Source organism: Schistocerca piceifrons, chromosome 8, assembly GCF_021461385.2.
Source record: "Schistocerca piceifrons isolate TAMUIC-IGC-003096 chromosome 8, iqSchPice1.1, whole genome shotgun sequence".
NCBI lineage: Eukaryota > Metazoa > Arthropoda > Insecta > Orthoptera > Acrididae > Schistocerca > Schistocerca piceifrons.
Window position 1 is genome coordinate 138719177 of NC_060145.1, and position 25941 is coordinate 138745117.

Below are 25941 nucleotides of genomic sequence, written 5' to 3' on the forward strand. Positions count from 1 at the left end.
AACGAGGTCATTAGAGACGGAGCGCAAGCTCGGGTTAGGGAAGGATTGGGAAGGAAATCGGCCGTGCCCTTTCAAAGGAACCATCCCGGCATTTGCCTGAAACGATTTAGGAAAATCACGGAAAACCTAAATCAGGATGGCTGGAGACGGGATTGAACCGTCGTCCTCCTGAATGCGAGTCCATTGTGCTACCACTGCGCCACCTCTCTCGGTTTTATTATCAGTGGAAAACTTCAATGTTGCCACAAAACTTTCTACTGATGATGATGAAATCTTAAAAAATATGTCACGTAAGTGAAAAATCCTTCAGTTATTTAATAGTCATAGCAGAAATGATACCTTTCCACCTTCTTGAAATGTTGCTTTCAACTGACCTCACAACAGCCATTGTCTCTGGAGAAGATCCTGGCACATAGAAAGTTGAATTGAGTCTACGTTGGAAGTATTCCCACAGCAGGAGTAATGGATCATTGCATGCTTCCCACATTGACAAGAGCTTCCTTAGCAATGAAAGGACAACTCGAAGCTGCACCTCACTCACAGAATCCATTGACAGAATGGATTTAAGTGTAGTGTTGAGCTGATCATGGCAACTGTGAACCTGATAGGAACAAAAACTGAAATAAAATACTGAAAAGATCAAATGACATAATGCAACAGTAACTCTATTTACTTGTTACCCACACAGAAAGGATTTAAATCTTCTGATCAGCCAATTGAATTTAGGTTCCTCTGAATCACTTTATGAGAACTGCTGCACTAGTATTAGTCTTAGTCATAGAAAAGGGGAATTTTGTTAAAAATTCAGTAAAGGCGCAGTTGGGTGATGAAGTCTGGGGCTGCTGGCAATGTGTGGTAATAATTGGCAGGGAGCAGGCCAGGCAGAGTAAACATGGCACGGAGCTGCAGCAGCATATTGCACATACGATTTGTTTGGAATGAAGCAACAGCGAGGCAGGGAACTGCAGCGTTGCTTTAAGTTATTGTGATGTATGAGGCGAGGCAGTAGGCCAGAGCCGGGAGAGGCAATGTGTAAGTGGCTGACGTATGGGAATTTACGCCTGCCATAGTTTCTATCTCTCTCTGACACTACGTCAGAAGCAAGGGGAAAAGCAGTACAAATAGTCAGCCACTTTTAGCTTGAGGGGGTGTGCCAGGTCAGACGAGAAAGGGGTCGGACCTGTGCTGGTCTACGCTTGGAGGGGCCAGTCTGGCAGCGATGTTGTTAATATTCTGTGTAACCTGTACTTTGTTTCCATGTACTTGTTCGGACTGTATTCAGCCTCCGGGGACACAACACCAGGGCAGGACGGAACGGCAGCCAGGTACTTAGAGATTGCATGGTCTGCCTGAAGAAGAGCAGTGATAGCGGTCTGCAGCATGTCCAGGATGGGCCACGGTTGCTTCACAGCAGGCGTACCGGGGTCCGGGCGAGGCGTACGCTGCGAGAGGCGCAGTAGCACTGGAGCAGTGCCGGGTGTTGCCATCCAGCAAGCACCACTAGCAGCAAGTTGTGGCATAGCATCCAGGTGGGCACGCGTTCGAGTTCGGTCCTGTCCTGACCATTACATCCACCTTCGTTCCATGGTCGGACAGAGCAGGCCAAACGGGGTGGAGGGCAGCGGGGACTAGGGACTGTAAAAGTCTCCAGAATCGCGGGCAGCTACGCTGAGTGAGACGCGTTGCCTCGGCGAGCAGTGACCTGGACTGACTCCCAGCTGAGTGGCCTTGATGACGGAGCAGCGGCGTCAGCATGCCAGGAGATGCTGAGCCGGCTGGACTCGTGGAACAGTGCTGCGGGCGGAACGTCAACACTACGCTGCACCCATCGTAGTGCTGTTAATTATGTGAATAAAGGAATACTTCCGAATACTGCTGTATCACTCTGCACTGCCGCTTGACACTACTGAACTTGCTCGGCCTCCTGACGAAATACGGGTGGTGGGTCCTGACTTCAGCTCGGCCATCTGGAGTCCTGGGTTCGACCATCGACACCCCGCAACAGAATATAACTATGGCCACTCTAGGTTGGTAGCACTGAGTTATTGTACCACCTGCAATGACTTCATGATGACTGTGTATGGAAGAGTAGAAATTAGGGAAAAAGGGTTGATTTGGAACATATGAATGATCAATAGCAAGTTTGATAAAAAATTAGAGAGAAATACACAGCAGTTTAACTTCAACAGACAGTGGTATTTTGAGGTTAAACTCATTAATTCATATCAACTCTCAGGGCAAGGAAATTGGATAAGTAGGTGGAGACAGCAAAGATATGATTAAATATGATGCATACCACACCAAATATCAGCTCTTCTACAGGCAAAAGTGAAGCACCCAATAAGGAAAGTGTTGCAATAGTTTCATCAAATGTATACATACTTCAGAGTTAAAATCCTGATTTGGAAGAACCCATTTCATTGATTACTGGGGTTGGCACACCCTGTTAAATGCTGAGAATGACAATATGCAGAATTTCTTTGAATGATCACAATCAGTACCAGTTGAACTAGAATAAAATCAATCATGCCCTCAAAAAGGAAACTTCTAGCAAATGTTGTTGGTGTAAAGTGCTACTTAATCAGACGAAAACTTATGGATGCCTGATTAGGTACTTTAAAAGAGACTTAAAATCTGCCACACAAAAATATATAGTGGTATGTAAAGTGTCACTCGATGACCGCTTTTAAAGTGCTGTTGAAGAGTGTAGATATATATGTTACACGCTAACATAATTGGCCATCAGACGCAGTACACAAATTTTGTCATTAATCCTTATATAATTGAAGATAGAAACACTACACACACAACAAAAGGTTGTCGGATTAATGCACAGTAACGACGACAGCGACAATGACAACAACACAATTTTACAATCATAGATGTATATGTTTAATATACTTACAGACCCTGAAAACTTTGTTTGCTATTTATCTTAATTACAGTGAAATGATCCGAGACATGAAAAACTCTAAGCACTCTGATAGAGTCGGTGAAAAATCCATCGATAAAATTATATTTATTGTTAATTATAAATAAATCTCTTTTCTTGTGCGAAAATGGCAATAAGTGAGAACATTTAATTACCTTCTAGTAGAATACCTTACGTGATAAAAATCTTGTTAGTGATACCATTTTCATCTAGACAAACTTGCATGGTCAATTTGGTGTATTATGTAGCTCGTATTGTTTAAATTTGTAAAATAATTGCAAACATGTGCAAGAAGGGTTTGGGTCATTAAGAATTTGATCATTAGAGATGGAGCACAAGACTGCATTGGAGAAGGAAATCAGCCACGCTCTTTTCAAAGGAACTGTCCCAGGAATTTCGTTAAGCTACTTAGGAAAATCACAGAAAGATTATGCCTGGAAGTGGATTTGAACACCTATCCTCCAAAATGTAAGTCCGGTGTCTTACCACTACATTACCTCACTTGGTCTCATTGATTTAATGAGGGGATTGAATGCTCAGGTGCTTGCTGGGGTAGCAACTATATAAGAGATACGTGGAAGCTAACAGTACCAACCATTGCCAGAAGTATAATGGAGACGAACCTGTTAAATCTGTGTAACAATCACTTCAACGCACTGAAGGAGTGACATCAAGGTTTCCTAACTACAATGTGAACACAAAGGTCTTTCAGGAAAGCTAAAAATTTCTGTGCAAACCCCCCCCCCCCCCCCCCCAAAAAAATGACCGGCAGTGTTTTAGGCACCCTAGTGTGTTCTACTGCTTGTTCGTAAAGCTCAAAATAAGTTTCCCACTTAAAAGGATTGGCCACGTTGCATAATGAAGCAAATTATTGATTTTCAGATATCTGTGTATGGTACTGACTGATGTGGAACTGTGTAAAATAGGGTACTTGACTGGAGTGACAGACCGGCAAAATAAAGTAACATCTGAAACTTCCTGGCAGATTAAAACTGTGTGCCGGACCGAGACTCGAACTCGGGACCTTTGCCTTTCGCGGACAAGTGCTCTACCAACTGAGCTACCCAAGCACGACTCGCACCCCATCCTCACAGTTTTACTTCTGCCAGTACCTCGTCTCCTACCTTCCAAACTTTACAGGAGCTCTCCTACGAACCTTGCAGAACTAGCACTCCTGAAAGAAAGGATATTGTGGAGACATGGCTTAGCCATAGCCTGGGGGATGTTTCCAGAATGAGATTTTCACTCTGCAGCAGAGTGTGCGCTGATATGAAACTTCCTGGCAGATTAAAACTGTGTACTGGACCGAGACTGAAACTCGGGACCTTTGCCTTTCGCGGGCAAGTGCTCTACCAACTGAGCTAACCAAGCACAGCTCACGCCCCGTCCTCACAGTTTTACTTCTGCCAGTACCTTGTCTCATTAGTAAAGCTGTGAGGACGGAGCGTGAGTCATGCTTGGGTAGCTCAGTTGGTAGAGCACTTGCCCGTGAAACGCAAAGGTCCCAAGTTCAAGTCTCGGTCCGGCACACAGTTTTAATCTGCCAGGAAGTTTCATATCAGCGCACACCCCGCTACAGAGTGAAAATCTCACTCTGGAAACATCCCCCAGGCTGTAGCTAAGCCATGTCTCCACAATATCCTTTCTTTCAGGAGTGCTAGTTCTGCAAGGTTCACAGGAGAGCTTCTGTAAAGTTTGGAAGGTAGGAGACGAGGTACTGGCAGAAGTAAAGCTGTGAGGACACGGCGTGAGTCATGCTTGGGTAGCTCAGTTGGTAGAGCCCGCAAAAGGCAAAGGTCCCGAGTTCCAGTCTCGGTCCGGCACACAGTTTTAATCTGCCAGGAAGTTTCATATCAGCGCACACTCCGCTGCAGAGTGAAAATCTCATTCTGGAAACATCCCCCATGCTGTGGCTAAGCCATGTCTCTGTAATATCCTTTCTTTCAGGAGAGCTAGTTCTACAAGGTTCGCAGGAGAGCTTCTGTAAAGTTTGGTAGGTAGGAGACAAGGTACTGGCAGAAATAAAGCTGTGAGGACAGGGCATGAGTCGTGCTTGGGTAGCTCAGTTGGTAGAGCACTTGCCCGCGAAAGGCAAAGGTCCCGAGTTCGAGTCTTGGTCCGGCACACAGTTTTAATCTGCCAGGAAGTTTCATATCAGCGCACACTCCGCTGCAGAGTGAAAATCTCATTCTAAAGTAACATCCTCTGCACATACTAAAGATTATAGTGCGATGGAAGGGGTGAAACACATATCACCATTTATCAGGGATGGACAATATGTGGTTTTTAAGCTACGTGTAGCTCTTTTCTCAGCCTATAGTTGAGGGAACATAAGAAAGTAGCTGTGTAACACTATCTGCACAGAAAGATGGAGAATACTTTGCGGCGCCACCAGTGTGCTCTCCGTCTCTGCCCCATGCTTCGTGTTCTAACTGTTGCCTGCCCTGGCAACTGGCAACACTGGGGTGAGCACATTACACCAGGCCATTGACTCTCAATAGTAGAGTTTATATGCTTGGAAAACTATCACTGTGATTTCTTAATGTAATAGTTGTTGTGTTTGCTTTATGCCACCCAGAATGAAAACAACAATGACTAAGTAATCTCACAACACTGAAATATTCTGAAAATCAACACTAAATGTTCAACACACACTTCAAATTGGAAGCTGCAGGCAGAGTGCTGCTACTGGCTGGAGCATCATGGGGTATTCTGCTCCTTGCCTCTGTGCATCACCCCAACACCTTCCTTCTTATGTGCACATCACTATAATTCAGCTCTTGTCAACTTAACAATGCTGTGCATGAGCAACCTTTTTGTTGTCTTACACACTGTACATGGAATATATTTCTAATACCAACACATTATGGAGACAGTTCTACAATTTGCCAACTGTATCTGTTCAAATCCCAAAACACAATGATAATTCAAATCCTTCATAGAAGACATGAATAATGCAAGCTTCCTGAGCTACCTTGGCATTGTTTGTCGAAATTACTATCAGTAGGCAATGTTCTGGGCAGACTTTGAATTACTGGATTGAATCAAAAAATTTCTGTGAGGCTTCTTCCCACTTCACTTGCATGTAGGGGTGAGAAGAATGATTTATTACATGACACTGTGCATGCTGTAATTAGTTTAATCTCATCTTTGAGCCCCTATGGGAGTAGTACATAGGGGGTTATATACAGTGGAACAGAATTAAAGGATCATATTTTAGAAAACCCATAATTATCTCCCACTGTGATGTAGGGGTTGTTGGCTAAACAGTGCCAACAACCTTTCTCAGTAATGGTGAAAAACTATGGAGTTCTGAGCAACATGCCGGAACATGCAAAAAAAAATGCCAGATGTCAGAAGTAGATGTGATGTGTAAGATGGGTTAATGATGCTATATTTACACTAAATGTCAGAACAATTCTGTTCAATGCCACCAAGGAACTATCCCACGATGGGAAGGTCATCAAAGCCCCACGTTCCCCCATTTCAGCCCTTCTTTTGATGCCTCTGCAATGGAGGTCAGAGCTGCTACAAACAGTATTGAAATCATGCTGTTTTCTTATCAGTGGCCTTGGGGAGCATTTCAGACAGGCTGCTGCTGAGAATTGACATTAGAAGGCCTAGGTGGGGAGAGGCGGGCCTGGCGAGTAGGGCATTAATGAAGCCACTTCCTTTCTTGGGTCTCTGATTACCACACATTTATCAGTCGAAAATGGCAGATTGCAAAGTAATAATCAACACGAAGATGTTCTCGACAATATTTGACACAACCGAAAACACTGGAAGTTTCAATCCTTCTCTATGGACACTGGAGTGCGGCAGCCCTATTGAATATGATCCCGCCCCTTTGGAGTGCAGCGTGACCACAATTTTTGCTCTTATGTACAGGCTGGAACCACTGGGCACCATTCAGAACCATTCGACCAAATCTGAACATATCCAAATCAGCAAAGGGTGTGTGTGCGCTTTTTCAGCCTCCTGTTTTGTGCTCTCCTGTGCCATGTCATGATCACAGGGGGGTGCGAAATTGACAAAAAATGTGAATTCAATGGCAAAGCTGCCCCCCCCCCCCCCCCCCCCCCGTCATTTCAGCTACACTCCTGGTGGCACCTGCCCACCTTAACTGAGAATTTTAAAAATGTGGTTTTACACAGACAACCTGCAAAGTAGTCTTAGGCACCTGCAGGCAAGCTACCTCTTGACACCCCTCTAATTTCTGTTGCTTGCCTGCAAGCATCTAGAACTATTTTGCAGGCTCTCTATGTGAAGCCACGTTAAAAATTCTTGAGAAAGGTGGGTGGGTGCCACTGAAGGTTTTGCTACACTGGGGAATTTTAGAGGGACCCTTTGGCATTTTATTCGAGCAAGTGTCAATTCTTCACCCCCACAGTCATGCCACAGGAGGATATTTCAACCCCTTGAGTCTGTCGAGAAGGGTTGAATCGCCAAGGTGTCAGCTGTTTCAAAGGTTGAAAAGATCATCCATCCTGTTACTCACTGCACTGTGAACTCTGTGAACTATCATTTTTGACTGTGAAATGTGAGGGCATCAATGCCCCTAGGAAAGGGTTGATCTAATTGACACCCTTTATACTAACCCCCCCCCCCCCCCCAAAAAAAAAAATGCAACACATTTTTGTGTCAAATCTGAGCTCTGGTGTACTGCACTGAGAGTGGCGGTATGTCTAGCATATTTTCCCCAGCCACTCATAAGAAAAACATGTAATTTCAAAGCTGGGTTTCACGGTTCAATTTCCATCACAGAGGCATCAAAAGCAGGGCTGAAATTTGAGCAAGAGGGGCTGTGATGACCTTCCCATCGTGTGAAACATCCACTATGGCATTGGGCAGAATTGTGGTACAATTTGGTGCCAATGTGCCCACATTAACTTTTTTTCCTCAAGTGTCAACATCTTGCTGTTTGAAATGTTATGGAGCCCAAGGATGACATTCCAGGGCCCCATGCTTTCGCACCATTACAAAGGAAGGTTGTAGGCACCTTTGAGCTAAATTTTAAGCTTCTGCATCACAATGGTAGGCTATCATGGGGTTTTGAAAAAGTGATCCTTTAATTATGTTGTACATTGCAGTATGTTCCTAGATCCTTCACATAATTCTGGTTCTTGAAACGTCATAAGTAGGCTTTTGTGGGATAGTTATGTCATCTTCAAGTATCTGCCTATTCAAGTTTTTCATTATCACCATGACGCTTTCTCTCGAGTTAAATGAACCTGTGAACATACATGCTGTCCTCCTTTGTATATGTGAAATGTCTCCTGCTAGTCCTATTGGGTATTGGTCTTTCACACTTGAACAATATTTTAGGTTGGGTTTCATGAATGTTCTGAAGCAGTTTCCTTTGTACACTAAATTTTTCCAGTATCTTACTAGCGACCTGAAGTCTGTTACTTGCTTCTTTGACTATGACAGAGCCTTGTGAACATTCAATTTCATACCACTACAAAACTGTATTAGTCGACTGGTTGCAACTGTCACACTGATATTGAAGTCACAGACAACAATGTTTTTCTTTTCTTTTTTTTTTTTTTTTTCTTTTTTCATTTTGAAGAAATAAAGGGTAGATTTAGTGACCTAAAGACACTTAAACCTTCATAATAATTCCTGGAAAGTCAGTCAGCTGTTGTTGTTGTGAAGGGATGGCTGTCAATTACATCAAAAGGATTCAGCAGCTGAAGACTTGGAGCCACTGGAACTGCAAGTGAAAGAAGATCTGGAAGAAGGTTCCAGAAGAAAAATACCACCTAATGAAAGATTTTGCCAAGAGATCTCATTTTTAGGACCACTTGTGTGTGTGCTGCTCAACACTAAGGTTCATTAAATCTAAATTTTGATCTAAGCTAGCTGAAGAACATTTTAATGAACTTAATGTGATCTGCCCTTGCCAGTTGTCAGCTGGACTGTAAACAGCTCACAGCAAAATATAACACTCAAAACAGCACAGCACAAAAGTAACTTTTTTTGTCCTGATTTGTAATGAAACAGTGTTCAGTGACATTAGTTTTAAGATAAAAAAATCAATGTTTCTTTATTTTTGAAATAAATATGTTCCTTCATTAGTGTTAACTGTTAGTCCAAACAATTAGTTCTCTTCCGTAAGTTTGCAGCTCCTAAAGGTAGTGTTAGTGGACACATCTGCCTATATTGCCCTATGAGTATAAGGGATTGTAACATCATCATCTCTACAGCTGAACAATTTCATCAATATAGCCCAAAGATGATCATGATGTACTGTGGCTAAAGTGCTCCATTTGAGTTAGGAATTTCTGCATAAAAAAATGTTGGTCCTCTATGATTCATACGCAAATATGCAATCCAATAGAAATTGCATCACAGGGATATGCTGAGCAAATTGCGTGCCTTGCTCAATACTGCACTCAACATGTACTGGTCTCAGCAGTAGAGTGATTCCACAAATGTACTGTGAAGAACTGGAAATATGTTACCAGATCAGACAAATAATGCATCTTTATGTAAGTAAAGGATGAGCAGTATCATTATCACTGCTGGCAACAGAAATTCATCTGGGATTATTATGAGCAAGAGGTAGTGCAAGCTTCAAGACGATCTGCGAAGTTCTGAGAAGGTATTAATTATACGATAATGGGTCCATAGGACATCCAACAGGATGGATATACTGAGATGACACACAACCAGACATGGCAATTTGCTTATGCTCTAAGTCATAGAATCATCAGCCCCGTCTTCCACAACAAAAATTCTTGCATTCTTTAGACTAAACCCGTGACTGATTTGCATCAGGAACACTCAGGAGCAATTAAGGGTCTGAAGGGCCAGAAAAGCTCTGAAGCCACTTAGAGCAATTTGTTAAATGTCAGTGACATCATTCCACACACAGCAAGACACAGCTGTTGTCAAGGCTTGTGGAGCTTTTGCGTGCTATTATGATGGTGACAATTTTTTGTCCGATACATATAATATCAAGTTGTCTGACACAATACTGTAATGGTATAATTCCATAAAATCCTTTGTGAGAAGCAATTATATTCCTCCCCACCTACAGTATTATCACCTCTTACGTATGTATACTTCTTTGTACAAACAAAACAGGAAATAAACAATAATTTATAACATTCTGATAAAGTAATACTAAATTTAATGTCAAACAAGTATTAGCAGCAGCAGCAGTAGTAGTACAGACCTTATGAAGATTTTGTTCCTGGTAAGTACCATCTCTCTTGTATCCATACAACTGTGTCAGATGCAGCAACAACCACAAAACAAAAATTCCACGATTGGAACAACTGACACTCTTTGGAACAGCTAAAGATGCACAGGTAGTGGTGGTTTTGCTCTCTGCAGTCTTGTCTGACAGTACATTATTTAATATCTGGCCCAAATGCATCCAAAAATTCTGTATTAAAAATGCAAATCACGTTAAACTTTAACTGTAGTGAAAAAACACATGCCACATGCATTTACAAATGAACATGCACCCCCCCCCCCCCATGCAAGCATGCGCGCGCACGCACAAACGCGCGCGCACGAGAGAGAGAGAGAGAGAGAGAGAGAGAGAGAGAGAGAGAGAGGGGGGGGGGGGGGGGAATGAAGTTCTACATTAAATAACCTGTATTTTTACATAAAACTAAAGAAAGTACTAACAAACAGTTCTCACTGTCACGATGACCACTTTTTGATCCCTTTCACTCTTCAGGTTGCAGATAAATTTACTCATTCCAAATGTTTAATATGCTTGTTCCACACATTTAACATCCTTAAGTCTTCACTTTGTGTCTGTCTGCAATAACATGAAGCAACTGTAAAACTGTTTATTTATTGTTTGATACGTAACACTTACTGTTTCCTGTTGCCAAGGGTTTCTACACCTTACAACACATTTTTCAGTTATAACATTATGTATTTTCTTTCCCTCGGTTGAACAAATACAAGGAAAAGGTTAAATATGCTTCATATATACAACATACAAGAGAACAAAAAGCGGCAATATAGAGAAAAAGAACTGAATAACAACTGCATACAAGATGCTGGTGTCACCAGCCTCTTCTCTACAGCTGTGCGACAATACACATTTTTGCTCAGTCAACAAAGTTCATAGGTAGCAAAAAGAAAGATATGAAACTTGTTCTGAATAAATATGTGTTCATCTATTAAGTATCAATTCTTTCCAGTCTGCTTTGGAATGGATTTATTCCACTAGACATTCTCACTGCATTTAAAGATCTACTTTAATATACACTCCTGGAAATGGAAAAAAGAACACATTGACACCGGTGTGTCAGACCCACCATACTTGCTCCGGACACTGCGAGAGGGCTGTACAAGCAATGATCACACGCACGGCACAGCGGACACACCAGGAACCGCGGTGTTGGCCGTCGAATGGCGCTAGCTGCGCAGCATTTGTGCACCGCCGCCGTCAGTGTCAGCCAGTTTGCCGTGGCATATGGAGCTCCATCGCATTCCTTAACACTGGTAGCATGCCGCGACAGCGTGGACGTGAACCGTATGTGCAGTTGACGGACTTTGAGCGAGGGCGTATAGTGGGCATGCGGGAGGCCGGGTGGACGTACCGCCGAATTGCTCAACACGTGGGGCGTGAGGTCTCCACAGTACATCGATGTTGTCGCCAGTGGTCGGCGGTAGGTGCACGTGCCCGTCGACCTGGGACCGGACCGCAGCGACGCACGGATGCACGCCAAGACCGTAGGATCCTACGCAGTGCCGTAGGGGACCGCACCGCCACTTCCCAGCAAATTAGGGACACTGTTGCTCCTGGGGTATCGGCGACGACCATTCGCAACCGTCTCCATGAAGCTGGGCTACGGTCCCGCACACCGTTAGGCCGTCTTCCGCTCACGCCCCAACATCGTGCAGCCAGCCTCCAGTGGTGTCGCGACAGGCGTGAATGGAGGGACGAATGGAGACGTGTCGTCTTCAGCGATGAGAGTCGCTTCTGCCTTGGTGCCAATGACGGTCGTATGCGTGTTTGGCGCCGTGCAGGTGAGCGCCACAATCGGGACTGCATACGACCGAGGCACACAGGACCAACAGCCGGCATCATGGTGTGGGGAGCGATCTCCTACACTGGCCGTACACCACTGGTGATCGTCGAGGGGACACTGAATAGTGCACGGTACATCCAAACCGTCATCGAACCCATCGTTCTACCATTCCTAGACCGGCAAGGGAACTTGCTGTTCCAACAGCACAATGCACGTCCGCATGTATCCCGTGCCACCCAACGTGCTCTAGAAGGTGTAAGTCAACTACCCTGGCCAGCAAGATCTCCGGATCTGTCCCCCATTGAGCATGTTTGGGACTGGATGAAGCGTCATCTCACGCGGTCTGCACGTCCAACACGAACGCTGGTCCAACTGAGGCGCCAGGTGGAAATGGCATGGCAAGCCGTTCCACAGGACTACATACAGCATCTCTACGATCGTCTCCATGGGAGAATAGCAGCCTGCATTGCTGCGAAAGGTGGATATACACTGTACTAGTGCCGACATTGTGCATGCTCTGTTGCCTGTGTCTATGTGCCTGTGGTTCTGTCAGTGTGATCATGTGATGTATCTGACCCCAGGAATGTGTCAATAAAGTTTCCCCTTCCTGGGACAATGAATTCACGGTGTTCTTATTTCAATTTCCAGGAGTGTATGTACAATCCTAAATAAGAAACATTAAAGACAAACCTTTTCTACTTACAATAACACAGAATGGCACAGTTTAAAAGTAACTCTTTGAATGCAAATGGAATATTTTTAATCCTGAAGTAGAGTAAACAGCTACAACAATGGACATTTTTATGCAGCAAACAGTTGTCAGCATTTCAGTTTATTTCATCAGTGAAGTTAGACGTTTCACTTTGCGGTCTGCAAAATAACTTTCTCAATAGAAGTAAGAATTTAAATAGTGGAAACTTATGTGAAAATAGATTTGATTAAGGGACCTCGCTAAATTTTTGGCGTCAAGTATCCAAATAGAGGACTGCCAGCAAAGAGAGCAATATAGAGACTGTATAAAAGCTGGCTCACCTACTGATCTGTGCGAAATGTAAAACAACAAAGAGTTCCTACGGTTGACAGACCAGAAGTTATTGTAGACATTTGTTGAAGAATTATTCAGAGCCCAAAGAAGTCTACATCTAAATTGGCCCAAAAGGTACAGGTCCATGTAAATAGGAAGAGTTACTAGCGGATGTTTATAAGTCTTAACTTGAAGCCACATTGTGTAATGGTTCTGCAGCAATTATGGGAGAATGACAGTCAGAAATGTTTAAGTGACTGCATGTGGTTTCTGAATAACATCATCGATGGTTTGCTACACTCTTTCCATTACATCATGAGTGATTAAGCAGGGTTTCATCTTTTCAGTCATGTGAATTCACAGAACACAAGGTACAGGGCAATGGAGAATCCAAACATTGTGTGTCAGCAACCACTCCATGATGAAAAAAATCAGTATTTGGTGTACTGTAGCAGGAATGCGCATCACTGGACCAATATTTTTTGACATTACCCTCAACACAATTGCATGTATGGAAATTTCTCATACAGTTTGTGCTCAACTCACTGAATATGAAAGAAAATACTGCTTCTGCCAGCAAGATGGAGCAACATAACACACTTCATGTCCGTGGAACAAATCCATGATGTCTTCACTGAGAAACGAACTGTCACCAAACATTTATGGCCACCAAGTTTGCCAGATCTAACAACATGTGAGTTTTTCCTGTGGGGACACGTGAACACAAAGGTCAATGGAACAAATCCATATACAATACAGTGCACATGGTGACAGCCAGTCAAGGAATATTTTAGGGAATTGGTTTAAAAAATTTATTTCATAGGGCCAGCAAAATCTTTATAAGTTTACTCATCAGATCTTTACAAGTTTACTCCTAGAGCAACTTATGCTGTGCCTATGTGACACAACTTGCCTGTCTTTCAAAACCGAGGCAGTTCTGTCCAGTTAAAGCTCCCGACAAGAGATGCCCTGAGACCTCTGCTGAAACTGCTAGTGAATTCACACCATTGGTATTAGCCAATATCGTGTGTGGGATACAGGTCACGTGTGTGGAGGCTGGAGTGTTCTGCAGTGCGGAACACAGTTGCCTCTCTCTCTTGTAATCCAGACCTCAAACAGAACAGACGTCTTTTCGGAAGGCAGAGCCTCTGGCTCTGCTTTCCACAACCGGTCACCAACATAAGTTAACATGAACCACTTCCCATTCCACTGCCCATTTCAATTAATTGTTTGACCTCCTGGACTGGCCTGAACCTGGTAACTTCTGACCCTACGCACACCCCTTGTATGCCATACACTGAAATATATTCTCTTTATTTTTCCTAATTTCCTGTTCTGTTATTTAACAGTGGCCCTAGATGTCCACTCTCAAGTCCTGACCGCTTGACCTCTTGCAAACTGTAGTCACGAGGCATATGTAACAACCTTCTCCCCCCTTCCCTGATAATATACAGTACAACAGGCAATGAAAGACAACACCAACAATGAAGTTGCTGCCACCAGTATCCAAACTTCATGCCAGATATATGTGAATATGCTTATATGTGCACAGCTATGTGTTGATATTCCAAGGGGTCATTTAAGTATCTTCTATGATTTTTCATTGCAAATAAATGGTAACTTCATTTCAGCTCTTTGTTTCTGTAATTGCACTGCATTTTCTTCATATTTCCATGGACTACTTTTATCTATACCACTTGGTATATCAAAATGATGTAATTTTTGGTTCATTTGGTACTTCACAAGGATTGAGAACAATGGACTCATTTTACAGGTTAGTCTTCACTATATCATTCTCATCACACACTTTTTACTGACATTCACACAAACAATGACTGCCCAGGCAGAAGGACTTAGTGGAAATTTGGGCAGTTAGGAGGGAGGAAGACGTGGGACCAAGTGGAGGAAAGGAAGCAAAGGACGGTAGGAAAGTGAAAGACAAGAGTCAGTGGTTGGGAATATGTGGAGGTACAGTAAGGAAGTGTGTGTGTGTGTGTGTGTGTGTGGGGGGGGGGGGGGGGAGATAGATAGATAGATAGATAGATAGATAGAGAGAGAGAGAGAGAGAGAGAGAGAGAGAGAGAGAGAGAGAAGGGGCAGCTGCAAGGCTCGCTATCTGCTAGTACCAATGCCTCAGTCTCGGGTGCATGATTCTGTTTTGTTAGTAGTTTCTTGCTCCAGGATAGAGAAAAATTTGTAATGTTTTCATCGCTTTCCTTCTGTAAGTGCCTGTTATGATACAGTTGACAGTTCAGATTTAACAACTGAAGCAGACCAAAATATTAATTGTTTCAACTGTTTAAGGACCACATTTGTTGTTTACAATTACTAACAGATCATATACACAGATAAGTATCAGATTTGTAGGCACTTACTTTTCCGTGGCCTTTCTCATATTGGTCATCAAGTAAGAACAGCAGCAGTAACCACAGTTCTCTAACACATGTACAACTAAATGGAGACTTCTTTTGTAGATCAGTTACCGAAATCTGAAACATAGTTTAGAATAGAAAGAATGTAGCAATTTAAATTGTAGAAAAAACAGAAATGTAGCTCTTATTCAACTAACAAGTAAATTTGTGATGGGTGGATTATCCAGAAAGTCGTAATACCTCACAATATGAAGCACTCCCATTAAGTTGCATTTTACCATCACATGACTTTCCACAAAGCTCTACAAGATGGGTAGAAGTGGTTTACAAGTGCTGTGCTTCACTTTACAAGGGGTGTCCCATTTAAAGTCATGCCTGAGGACCTGATGCACTTGAGCTGGAAGGCTTAAGGGCCTTCCTGCCGACTCAGGAATGCATAGAACACACACATGGATGCAGTCATTCACAGGCATGTAGGCTGTTAACGAACTTTATGTGGGTCTTGTATCACACCAGTATTCAAGATTGTGTAAGGCTGCAATGGGAATGGCACCTACATTCACATGCTTTGCACCTGCTAGGGATTTTCCAAAACAAGATCAAAAATATTTGCACCCTACAATGAAGATCGAAAGAATCGAGCTACTCAGCTTCGAACAATTATTGGGGGACTCTCCAAATTAAACCCACGAATGACAAGACAGTACAATGAGAATCATCTCAGTGCCCAGCAGGACAAGAGTGGGGGAAGAAGAACAAAAGTCTCCAGTAGGCACATCCAGTGAGGCATTCTGGGACTCTTTCAGCAGATTTTCAATTGAAGCCTTTCTAAGCCATGAGGTGACTCTGTTTCACATAAGAGCATTCTGACTTTGAATACTGGAGGCATGCCAGTCTGTTTTCTACTTGGTTCTCAGACTTTGAGTCTGATTCTTGTATCCATCCTGATGTCTACTGTCATTCTGTGGTATCCTCAATTTCCATTCTGTGCAGGGTAGCTTTTCTTTCAGTCCAGTGTTAGGATCCATAAAAGTTCAACTGTGTTCTTGCTGCCTGACACATTGAAATATAACTTGGAATGCCGCCTCCACAGTCTAATTACTGCAAACAAAAGACATCATCTGATCATCAGGAGACAGAGAGCTGCCACTGTGGTCAGGACACTAGCACTGTCCTGACTACAGGGTGGTGGTTTTGCCTGGAGAATGATTGAGGAAGAAGCAGTGGACATAATGCAGGTTAAGCTGATCTGACTGTCATCTGTACAGCCATGGGTACACAGAGATATAAACTGCTGTCCATCAATCAACAACCATGAGATGCCATGCTGGCTAGTCTGGAGATCGAAGTGGGGTGTCAACACCACATCAGCCAGCTACTTCTACATGCACTGCTGATTCCATCATGTGGTGAGATAAAATGGTTAATCCCTCCTCCCTACCTACATGTTCAATTACTGAGCTGTGTCTACACACAGACAAATTGAGCCTAAGTAATTAGTAATTTATGTAGCAAACGGTAATTAAAAAAAACATGGCTATTGTTACATTCTTTCATTGTTTTAGTACCCAGCATGGAGTCGCTCTGCTCCTTTTGCACATCAAAGGTTATAACAAAGTAACACTGCCAAGCTATTTCTCAAGATACTAAGACAAATGTTGTACAATAAGATCAAATCTAGTTCTCTGTGTCGCAGACATCTGCCTCCTGGACTTGGAATCAATGTGTAACAGCTATCCTATCTGCACCTCATCATTGTGACAATGTTAACTAGACAGAAATTCATTCTGATGTAATAAAGATAAAAATCATTGAGAACACGACCAAGTTTGGAACTGAATTGACAAACACTCCCTGAAGAATATATGGGAACAGACAGCTTAGTGTGTTAAGATGTCACCTGTAGAGACAGTAGAATTTGCTAAATTGGTCCCTATGCTCAGCAGCTTACAGCATTGTGTCCTCTGCTTAGACTCACTCCGTGCCCTCCAAAGTCTTATGTGCGCTGTACACTGCTCATCTCTTAGTGCAGCAGGACCAGGAAAACTGTCATTTGCTCACTCTTCGTGAGGCCAGTGTCAGGTTTCTGTGAGTTCTAGGTCATGTCGGTCTGCCAGGAAATGAGGCTGCTGACACTGCTGCCAAGGCTGCAGTCCTCTTACCTCAGCCCACGAGTACCTATATTTCCTCCGATGATCTCTGCGTTGCCGTCTGTCAGGAGATGGTGTCCCTTTGGTTTCGCCAATGGTCCTCCCTTCACAGGAAGGAGCTTCGGCTTATTAAGCCTCTCCCAGGGCCTTGGATGACCTCCTCTTAGCCCTCCCACCGGAAGGAGATTATTTTAACTTGGCTGTGTATTGGGCACTGCCTTTTTAGCCACCATCATTTGCTAAGTGGTGTTATCCCACCACTTTGTATACATTGCGCCCAAATTTTAATGTCTGTCCGCAGCTCGTGGTCGTGTGGTAGCGTTCTCGCTTCCCGCGCCCGGGTTCGATTCCCGGCGGGGTCAGGGATTTTCTCTGCCTCGTGATGACTGGGTGTTGTGTGATGTCTTTAGGTTAGTTAGGTTTAGGTAGTTCTAAGTTCTAGGGGACTGATGACCATAGATGTTAAGTCCCATAGTGCTCAGAGCCAATACCACAATTTTAATGTCCGGCACTTCCTGCTGGAATGCTCCTTTTTTAACATTTTACATTCCAGCCTGGGTTTGCTGTCTGATTTACCAGCCATTTTAGTGAATGACGTGCAGGCTGTCGAAGGCCATTTAATTTTTAGTTTTGGACCTCCATTTCTCTATGGTGTTTTTTAGCCCTTTTTCCATGTGCATGTTTTTAGCTGTCTCCTAATCTGTCCATTGGTACCAACATATAGTCGTTTAACTCATCTCTGTGTTCGTATTCTATAGTTTTGACTTGGGCACGTATGCCCCAGTTGCTTTTTGTGCACTAAAGCAAAACAAAACAAATAGAGAGACAAACTTCACTATGAACTAAACCAGTTCTAGCTACGCTGCCTAAGAAGGAGTCAGAAAAACCAGGTTAACTTTTGTTTTGTCAGGAGTATTGAATATTCAGTACAGAGAGAACTTCAGACATCCAGAGACCAAAATTTGAGAATGTGATGTGGTGTCACTGCAAGAGATCAGCAGTGATCCTAACATGGCAGCTTATCTGTCTATTTCAGCAGTGTTGCAGCCTTAAATGTAGATTACACAGCTCAGTTAGTTAGTTAGTCCATGGGAACTGCCAGTAACACAGCCTGTTGCGGGGATTACTTCTTAGTTGATCACTCACTATTAATGAATGGTGAGAAGACTGGCATCCCAGACAAAGAATGTGATGTAGTTGGCGTGCATGGTTGGAGCTGGTTCTTTGTAATAGGTGGGCTTACATCTGAGTCCATGTGTTCCTTGTCACAAAGGGAGGGTGAGACCTCAATTGGTGGTGGAAGAGGCTCCTACTCCACAGACACAGACCACATGAGGTGATAGTGGAGCTCCAGAAGTTGCTGAAGGTGTTCCTGCCAGGGGTAAAAACTGTGACACACCTGTGACAGTGATGTGGGTAGTTTGTTCGTACCTGGTGTCCAACATCTGATGTGTGGGTGGAGCTGGTTTGCATGGCAGGTCTAACGAGCCCTTGACACTGTAATGCTGCTGGAAGCCTACTCATCCGTACTTCTGTAGCTGCCCAAAACATATCGTAGCCAGCCATGTGGCAGGCTCAGGGCACAGAAGGTTCCACACTGTTTATAGTATTCACCCATGGAGGATATTTTTGGGAAATAGCCATTGGGGGACAGGGTTGTCATCTAACGAGAAACAGAAACCCACAGAACATGGCCTGTTTTAGTAATTATTTTAATTTTAATGGTCACACAATGAGGTCTGCCTTCCCAATGGATGCAGGGTGAAAAATATGGTCTATCCTGTTTGCTGAGCAGAAGTTGGGAAAATCCTTGGAACAAAATTGTGGTCTGCTGTCAGACACCAACACAAAACATGAGTCCTCAATGGAGAAAATCAACTTGAAGATTGTGATGTGATGGATATCATCTGAGAGGTGTAGGGGAATCTGGAGTGTTTGGACATTATGACTAACCACACTTGCCCCCTGAATGGACCAGCAAAATCAATATTTATATGCCCCACTAATCCTTATGGCAAAAGTGAAGTACGCACGGACAAAGGGCACTCAGACATGACTTCATACTCAGTGTTCCTCATCAGAACTCTGTTAATAATGCTGAGCTCTTTTTATATGGAAATGTAGATATGGAGTCAAAATGGGGTGATCAAGAATGCGGTCTCGGCACTCATTAGTGATGAAATATGAGACTACTTAGGTCAGAGGGTTGTTGCCTTTGGCTTTGGCAATGACCTCCAAGGTAACTGCGAATCCTTTCAATATCCTCAAGAGGGCATCACGAGTTTGTATAAACAAATGTTCATGACATCAAAAGCTGGGTTGGGACTCTTAGGGAGCCAGGAGAGTGCATCAGCATTTGCTTACTGAGTGGTGGGGCAATGACGGATGTTGGCAGCTACTGAGAGACAGCAGCTGTTATCTGTTTATTAGGCACTGAGTTTTTGACCAAAAAAGCATGATGAGAGTTTTGTGGTCAGTTATTAAAGGCAATTAGTTTCATAAACAGGTTGTATACGCGGACAAGGAAAAAACATTCCCAGATTTCTCGGTTAAAAATACACTTTCTCCTGGGTGTTAAGTGACGGTATATTTTCCCTCGGAACTGTAAAACTTATCAATCCTTTGAATGGTTATGGTTTTATACATGAGCTAGAATTTGCCGGCACTTTAGAAAACAAAACTCAAGGAGAAAAAACACATTTTGGAAAGATCTTTGATGTGCAGCAACATGTACACTGCATATTTTCATATTACCAAAGTATAAATTCAAATTCCACCAAAAACCGCATGTTACTTTCCGAAGCATTGAAATCGCGATTGTGACGTGCTTTTGTAAGCCAGTCATAGCTCATTTCACGTGATCTCGCCAGCCGACGAGAGCAGATATTCAGAGCATAGGACACGTGATGTGGTCAGCCAATAGCAATATTGATGTTAAGTAGTGGGAACACACAAACAGGAAAATTTAATGGTTTAAATTAATATATGTAGTGTCGCTACAAGAAAAGCAACGCTTTCACATATGATATTGGTCTCTAAGGTTAACACGCTGCAAGAGAAGCTAAGCTTTCACATATAATGTTGATCTTTTTTGTGCATATTACACCTGAAGATATATCACACAAATGTGTCAGTAAAATTTTTAATAAGGACATAAATGTCTGATCTTCTGGGCTCAAAATTCTTCTAAATGGCTCGTCATCAAAGAGTTGATTTTTAAATGAGAGTCAAACGCTCTGTGATTTAAGAAATTCATCGTACATTCTTGCACACAGTACAACTTATGTACAAGAAGTTTACTTTGAAAGTAACACTTTTCAAACCACCATTTGCAATATTTACCCACGACCTGTTAGAAATAGGTTTGTTTCTGCAGTTGCCAGAGAGCACCAGATAACAGGCACCACCACACTTGTGCAGCTACAACGATGGAGGAGGCTTGTATGTCCATACACGTAAAACATTATAAGATCTTATGTTATGTCAAAAGAAAAGAGACATCAGAGAATAATCAAAGAGCATCGGAATTTCATAACCCTACTAAAATGTGCACATTTAAAGTGCATACTTTAAGTGTTCATTCGTATCTCCAGATTCCCAATGAAGTAGGCCTCGAACTCATTTTAAGCTTTTCAGTGTGGTTTTCGGGATGTAAATTTTCTTGGAGTACCAGTATTGTATTATGTTTGGTTCTTTATTATGGAATATATGTATGTGCTAGAAGATGAAAACGTGTACGTGAAAAGCAGCGAACAGTTGAAACTAGCCAACTGTGTGGAATTAAACACTTCGTTTCAAATACATTGACTGCCTCAACGGAAAAGATAAATAAAAGTAAAATTTCTTTAGCAAATTGACAAAAATAACTCCATTGTTCTGCAAGGTGATTAATGCTTGAGTGTCAGAAAGGTGGAAAGAAAATAAAATCTGAAACTAATAACATAGTTTGTTGTTGTTGTTGTTGTGGTCTTCAGTCCTGAGACTGGTTTGATGCAGCTCTCCATGCTACTCTATCCTGTGCAAGCTTCTTCATCTCCCAGTACCTACTGCAACCTACATCCTTCTGAATCTGCTTAGTGTATTCATCTCTTGGTCTCCCTCTACGATTTTTACCCTCCACGCTGCCCTCCAATGCTAAATTTGTGATCCCTTGACGCCTCAAAACATGTCCTACCAACCGATCCCTTCTTCTAGTCAAGTTGTGCCACAAACTTCTCTTCTCCCCAATCCTATTCAATACCTCCTCATTAGTTACGTGATCTACCCACCTTATTTTCAGCATTCTTCTGTAGCACCACATTTCGAAAGCTTCTATTCTCTTCTTGTCCAAACTGGTTATCGTCCATGTTTCACTTCCATACATGGCTACACTCCATACAAATACTTTCAGAAACGACTTCCTGACACTTAAATCTATACTCAATGTTAACAAATTTCTCTTCTTCAGAAACGATTTCCTGGCCATTGCCAGTCTACATTTTATATCCTCTCTACCTCGACCATCATCAGTTATTTTACTCCCTAAATAGCAAAACTCCTTTACTACCTTAAGTGTCTCATTTCCTAATCTAATCCCCTCAGCATCACCCGATTTGATTTGACTACATTCCATTATCCTCGTTTTGCTTTTGTTGATCTTATATCCTCCTTTCAAGACACTGTCCATTCCGTTCAACTGCTCTTCCAAGTCCTTTGCTGTCTCCGACAGAATTACAATGTCATCGGCGAACCTCAAAGTTTTTACTTCTTCTCCATGAATTTTAATACCTACTCCGAATTTTTCTTTTGTTTCCTTTACTGCTTGCTCAATATACAGATTGAATAACATCGGGGAGAGGCTACAACCCTGTCTCACTCCTTTCCCAACCGCTGCTTCCCTTTCATGCCTCTCGACTCTTATAACTGCCATCTGGTTTCCGTACAAATTGTAAATAGCCTTTCGCTCCCTGTATTTTACCCCTGCCACCTTCAGAATTTGAAAGAGACTATTCCAGTTAACGTTGTCAAAAGCTTTCTCTAAGTCTACAAATGCTAGAAACGTAGGTTTGCCTTTTCTTAATCTTTCTTCTAAGATAAGTCGTAACGTTAGTATTGCCTCACGTGTTCCAACATTTCTACGGAATCCAAACTGATCTTCCCCGAGGTCCGCTTCTACCAGTTTTTCCATTCGTCTGTAAAGAATTCGCGTTAGTATTTTGCAGCTGTGACTTATTAAACTGATAGTTCGGTAATTTTCACATCTGTCAACACCTGCTTTCTTTGGGATTGGAATTATTATATTCTTCTTGAAGTCTGTGGGTATTTCGCCTGTCTCATACATCTTGCTCACCAGATGGTAGAGTTTTGTCATGACTGGCTCTCCCAAGGCCGTCAGTAGTTCTAATGGAATGTTGTCTACTCCCGGGACCTTGTTTCGACTCAGGTCTTTCAGTGCTCTGTCAAACTCTTCACGCAGTATCTTATCTCCCATTTCATCTTCATCTACATCCTCTTCCATTTCCATAATATTGTCCTCAAGTACATCGCCCTTGTATAAGCCCTGTATATACTCCTTCCACCTTTCTGCGTTCCCTTCTTTGCTTAGAACTGGGTTGCCATCTGAGCTCTTGATATTCATACAAGTGGTTCTCTTCTCTCCAAAGGTCTCTTTAATTCTCCTGTAGGCAGTATCTATCTTACCCCTAGTGAGACAAGCCTCTACATCCTTACATTTGTCCTCTAGCCATCCCTGCTTAGCCATTTTGCACTTCCTGTCGATCTCATTTTTGAGACGTTTGTATTCCTTTTTGCCTGCTTCATTTACTGCATTTTTATATTTTCTCCTTTCATCAATTAAATTCAATATTTCTTCTGTTACCCAAGGATTTCTATTAGCCCTCATCTTTTTACCTACTTGATCCTCTGCTGCCTTCACTACTTCATCCCTCAGAGCTACCCATTCTTCTTCTACTGTATTTCTTTCCCCCATTCCTGTCAATTGTTCCCTTATGCTCTCCCTGAAACTCTGTACAACCTCTGGTTCTTTCAGTTTATCCAGGTCCCATCTCCTTAAATTCCCGCCTTTTTGCAGTTTCTTCAGTTTCAATCTGCAGCTCATAACCAATAGATTGTGGTCAGAATCCACATCTGCCCCTGGAAATGTCTTACAATTTAAAACCTGGTTCCTAAATCTCTGTCTTACCATTATGTAATCTATCTGATACCTTTTAGTATCTCCAGGATTCTTCCAGGTATACAACCTTCTTTCATGATTCTTGAACCAAGTGTTAGCTATGATTAAGTTATGGTCTGTGCAAAATTCTACAAGGCGGCTTCCTCTTTCATTTCTTCCCCCCAATCCATATTCACCTACTATGTTTCCTTCTCTCCCTTTTCCTACTGACGAATTCCAGTCACCCATGACTATTAAATTTTCGTCTCCCTTCACTACCTGAATAATTTCTTTTATCTCATCATACATGTCATCAATTTCTTCATCATCTGCAGAGCTAGTTGGCATATAAACTTGTACCACTGTAGTAGGCATGGGCTTTGTGTCTATCTTGGCCACAATAATGCGTTCACTATGCTGTTTGTAGTAGCTAACCCGCACTCCTATTTTTTTATTCATTATTAAACCTACTCCTGCATTACCCCTATTTGATTTTGTATTTATAACCCTGTAATCACCGGACCAAAAGTCTTGTTCCTCCTGCCACCGAACTTCACTAATTCCCACTATATCTAACTTTAACCTATCCATTTCCCTTTTTAAATTTTCTAACCTACCTGCCCGATTAAGGGATCTGACATTCCACGCTCCGATCCGTAGAATGCCAGTTTTCTTTCTCCTGATAACGACGTCCTCTTGAGTAGTCCCCGCCCGGAGATCCGAATGGGGGACTATTTTACCTCCGGAATATTTTACCCAAGAGGACGCCATCATCATTTAATCATACAGTAAAGCTGCATGTCCTCGGGAGAAATTATGGCTGTAGTTTCCCCTTGCTTTCAGCCGTTCGCAGTACCAGCACAGCAAGGCCGCTTTGGTTAATGTTACAAGGCCAGATCAGTCAATCATCCAGACTGTTGCCCCTGCAACTACTGAAAAGGCTGCTGCCCCTCTTCAGGAACCACATGTTTGTCTGGCCTCTCAACAGATACCCCTCCGTTGTGGTTGCACCTACGGTACGGCCATCTGTATCGCTGAGGCACGCAAGCCTCCCCACCAACGGCAAGGTCCATGGTTCATGGACATAGTTTAGACTGCCATAATTATGTGAAGGTATTTTAATTCATTTGAGAGCTCCTGGCCACAGAAATCTGTTTTTTTTTTTTCTTTTTTTTCATTTGACATGAGAGCAGCAAACAAAGAGGAAACAGCAAAATCACTAAATGTAAACATGGGTCACGTGAAGACTACCCACCTCACCACTGTAACTCAGACTGCTCTGCACATCAGCCCCAGATCTACGATCTACGATATTTCTGAACTGGGGCAACACTAGATTCCCGGGGTTTTCCCAGAGCTCTCGGTTGTCCCGGGTCGTATGCAACCTGATAAAGGAAAGTGAGAAAAGCTAGTTCTCATAAAGTATAGTCATTGCTTCTTTCTCAATTTGGCTGTAGTTTTCATGTAGTGCCATCAATGTGTTTAATACAGAGGTGATGAGCTATTCCACACCACTAGCATTTTTGTGGGAGACAACCCTAGCAGTCCCATGTTAGGATGCATTAGTGGCAGGAATTAGACTTTTGCTTGGATCAAAAAGTGCTAAGAACAGGCTTGCTAAAGGCATTTCTTAAGTTATTCAAATGAAGTTGGCATTCATGTGTCCATTTAAATTACTGCAAGCTTTTCTTGCATATGTGATCTAGTGATTTTGCAAATTTGATGCCATAGTTATAAATTTCTCATAATAGTTTAATTTCTTCCCTCAAATTGGTAGGTGGTGGTAGCTCGGTGATGGCTTTACTTTGTTGTCAAGGGGGATATCAGCCATCAGCGTGTAATGTATGTCCAAAATACTCAATGTACTGCTGAAAAAAATTCACATTTCTGCAAGTTACACTTGAGGCCACAAGATTGGATTTCATAGAAAACAGCAGTCAGAGATTTTCACGTGTTTTTACTTGATGGGACTTCATACGATGATGCTGTCAAGGCAATTATCACTGCAAGGAATGTCATGCAGGATGTGTTCCACATATCCCTGGAAAAGGGCATATGCACTGGCAATCTATATCTACAGCTATACTCTATACAAACCACTGTGAAGTGCATGGCAGAGGGAACACCCCATTGTACCAGTTATTTGGGCTTTTGCATTTCATTACCATGTGGGGTGAGGGAAGAATGACTGTTTCAATGCGTCTGTACGCACTGTAACTAATGTAATCTTGTCCTCACAAACTCTATGGTAGCAATACAGTCATCATTCAAAGTCAGTTCTTGAATATTTGTAAGCAAGCTTTCTTAGGG

At 42.7% G+C, this 25941-nt stretch overlaps 1 protein-coding gene across 2 annotated transcripts in view; it reads right to left on the bottom strand.

The window, feature by feature from the left end:
* The window catches only part of LOC124711952 (protein MMS22-like), a 148350-nt gene that overhangs the window by 88733 nt on the left and 33676 nt on the right, over positions 1–25941 (bottom strand). For both annotated transcript variants that reach the window (XM_047242222.1, XM_047242223.1), the window contains 3 exons: positions 15334–15447; positions 10113–10325; positions 375–601 (listed from right to left, as the gene is read on the bottom strand). In XM_047242222.1, the coding sequence (XP_047098178.1) occupies positions 375–601; positions 10113–10325; positions 15334–15447 (554 nt within the window). The remainder of the gene's footprint in view (positions 1–374; positions 602–10112; positions 10326–15333; positions 15448–25941) is intronic.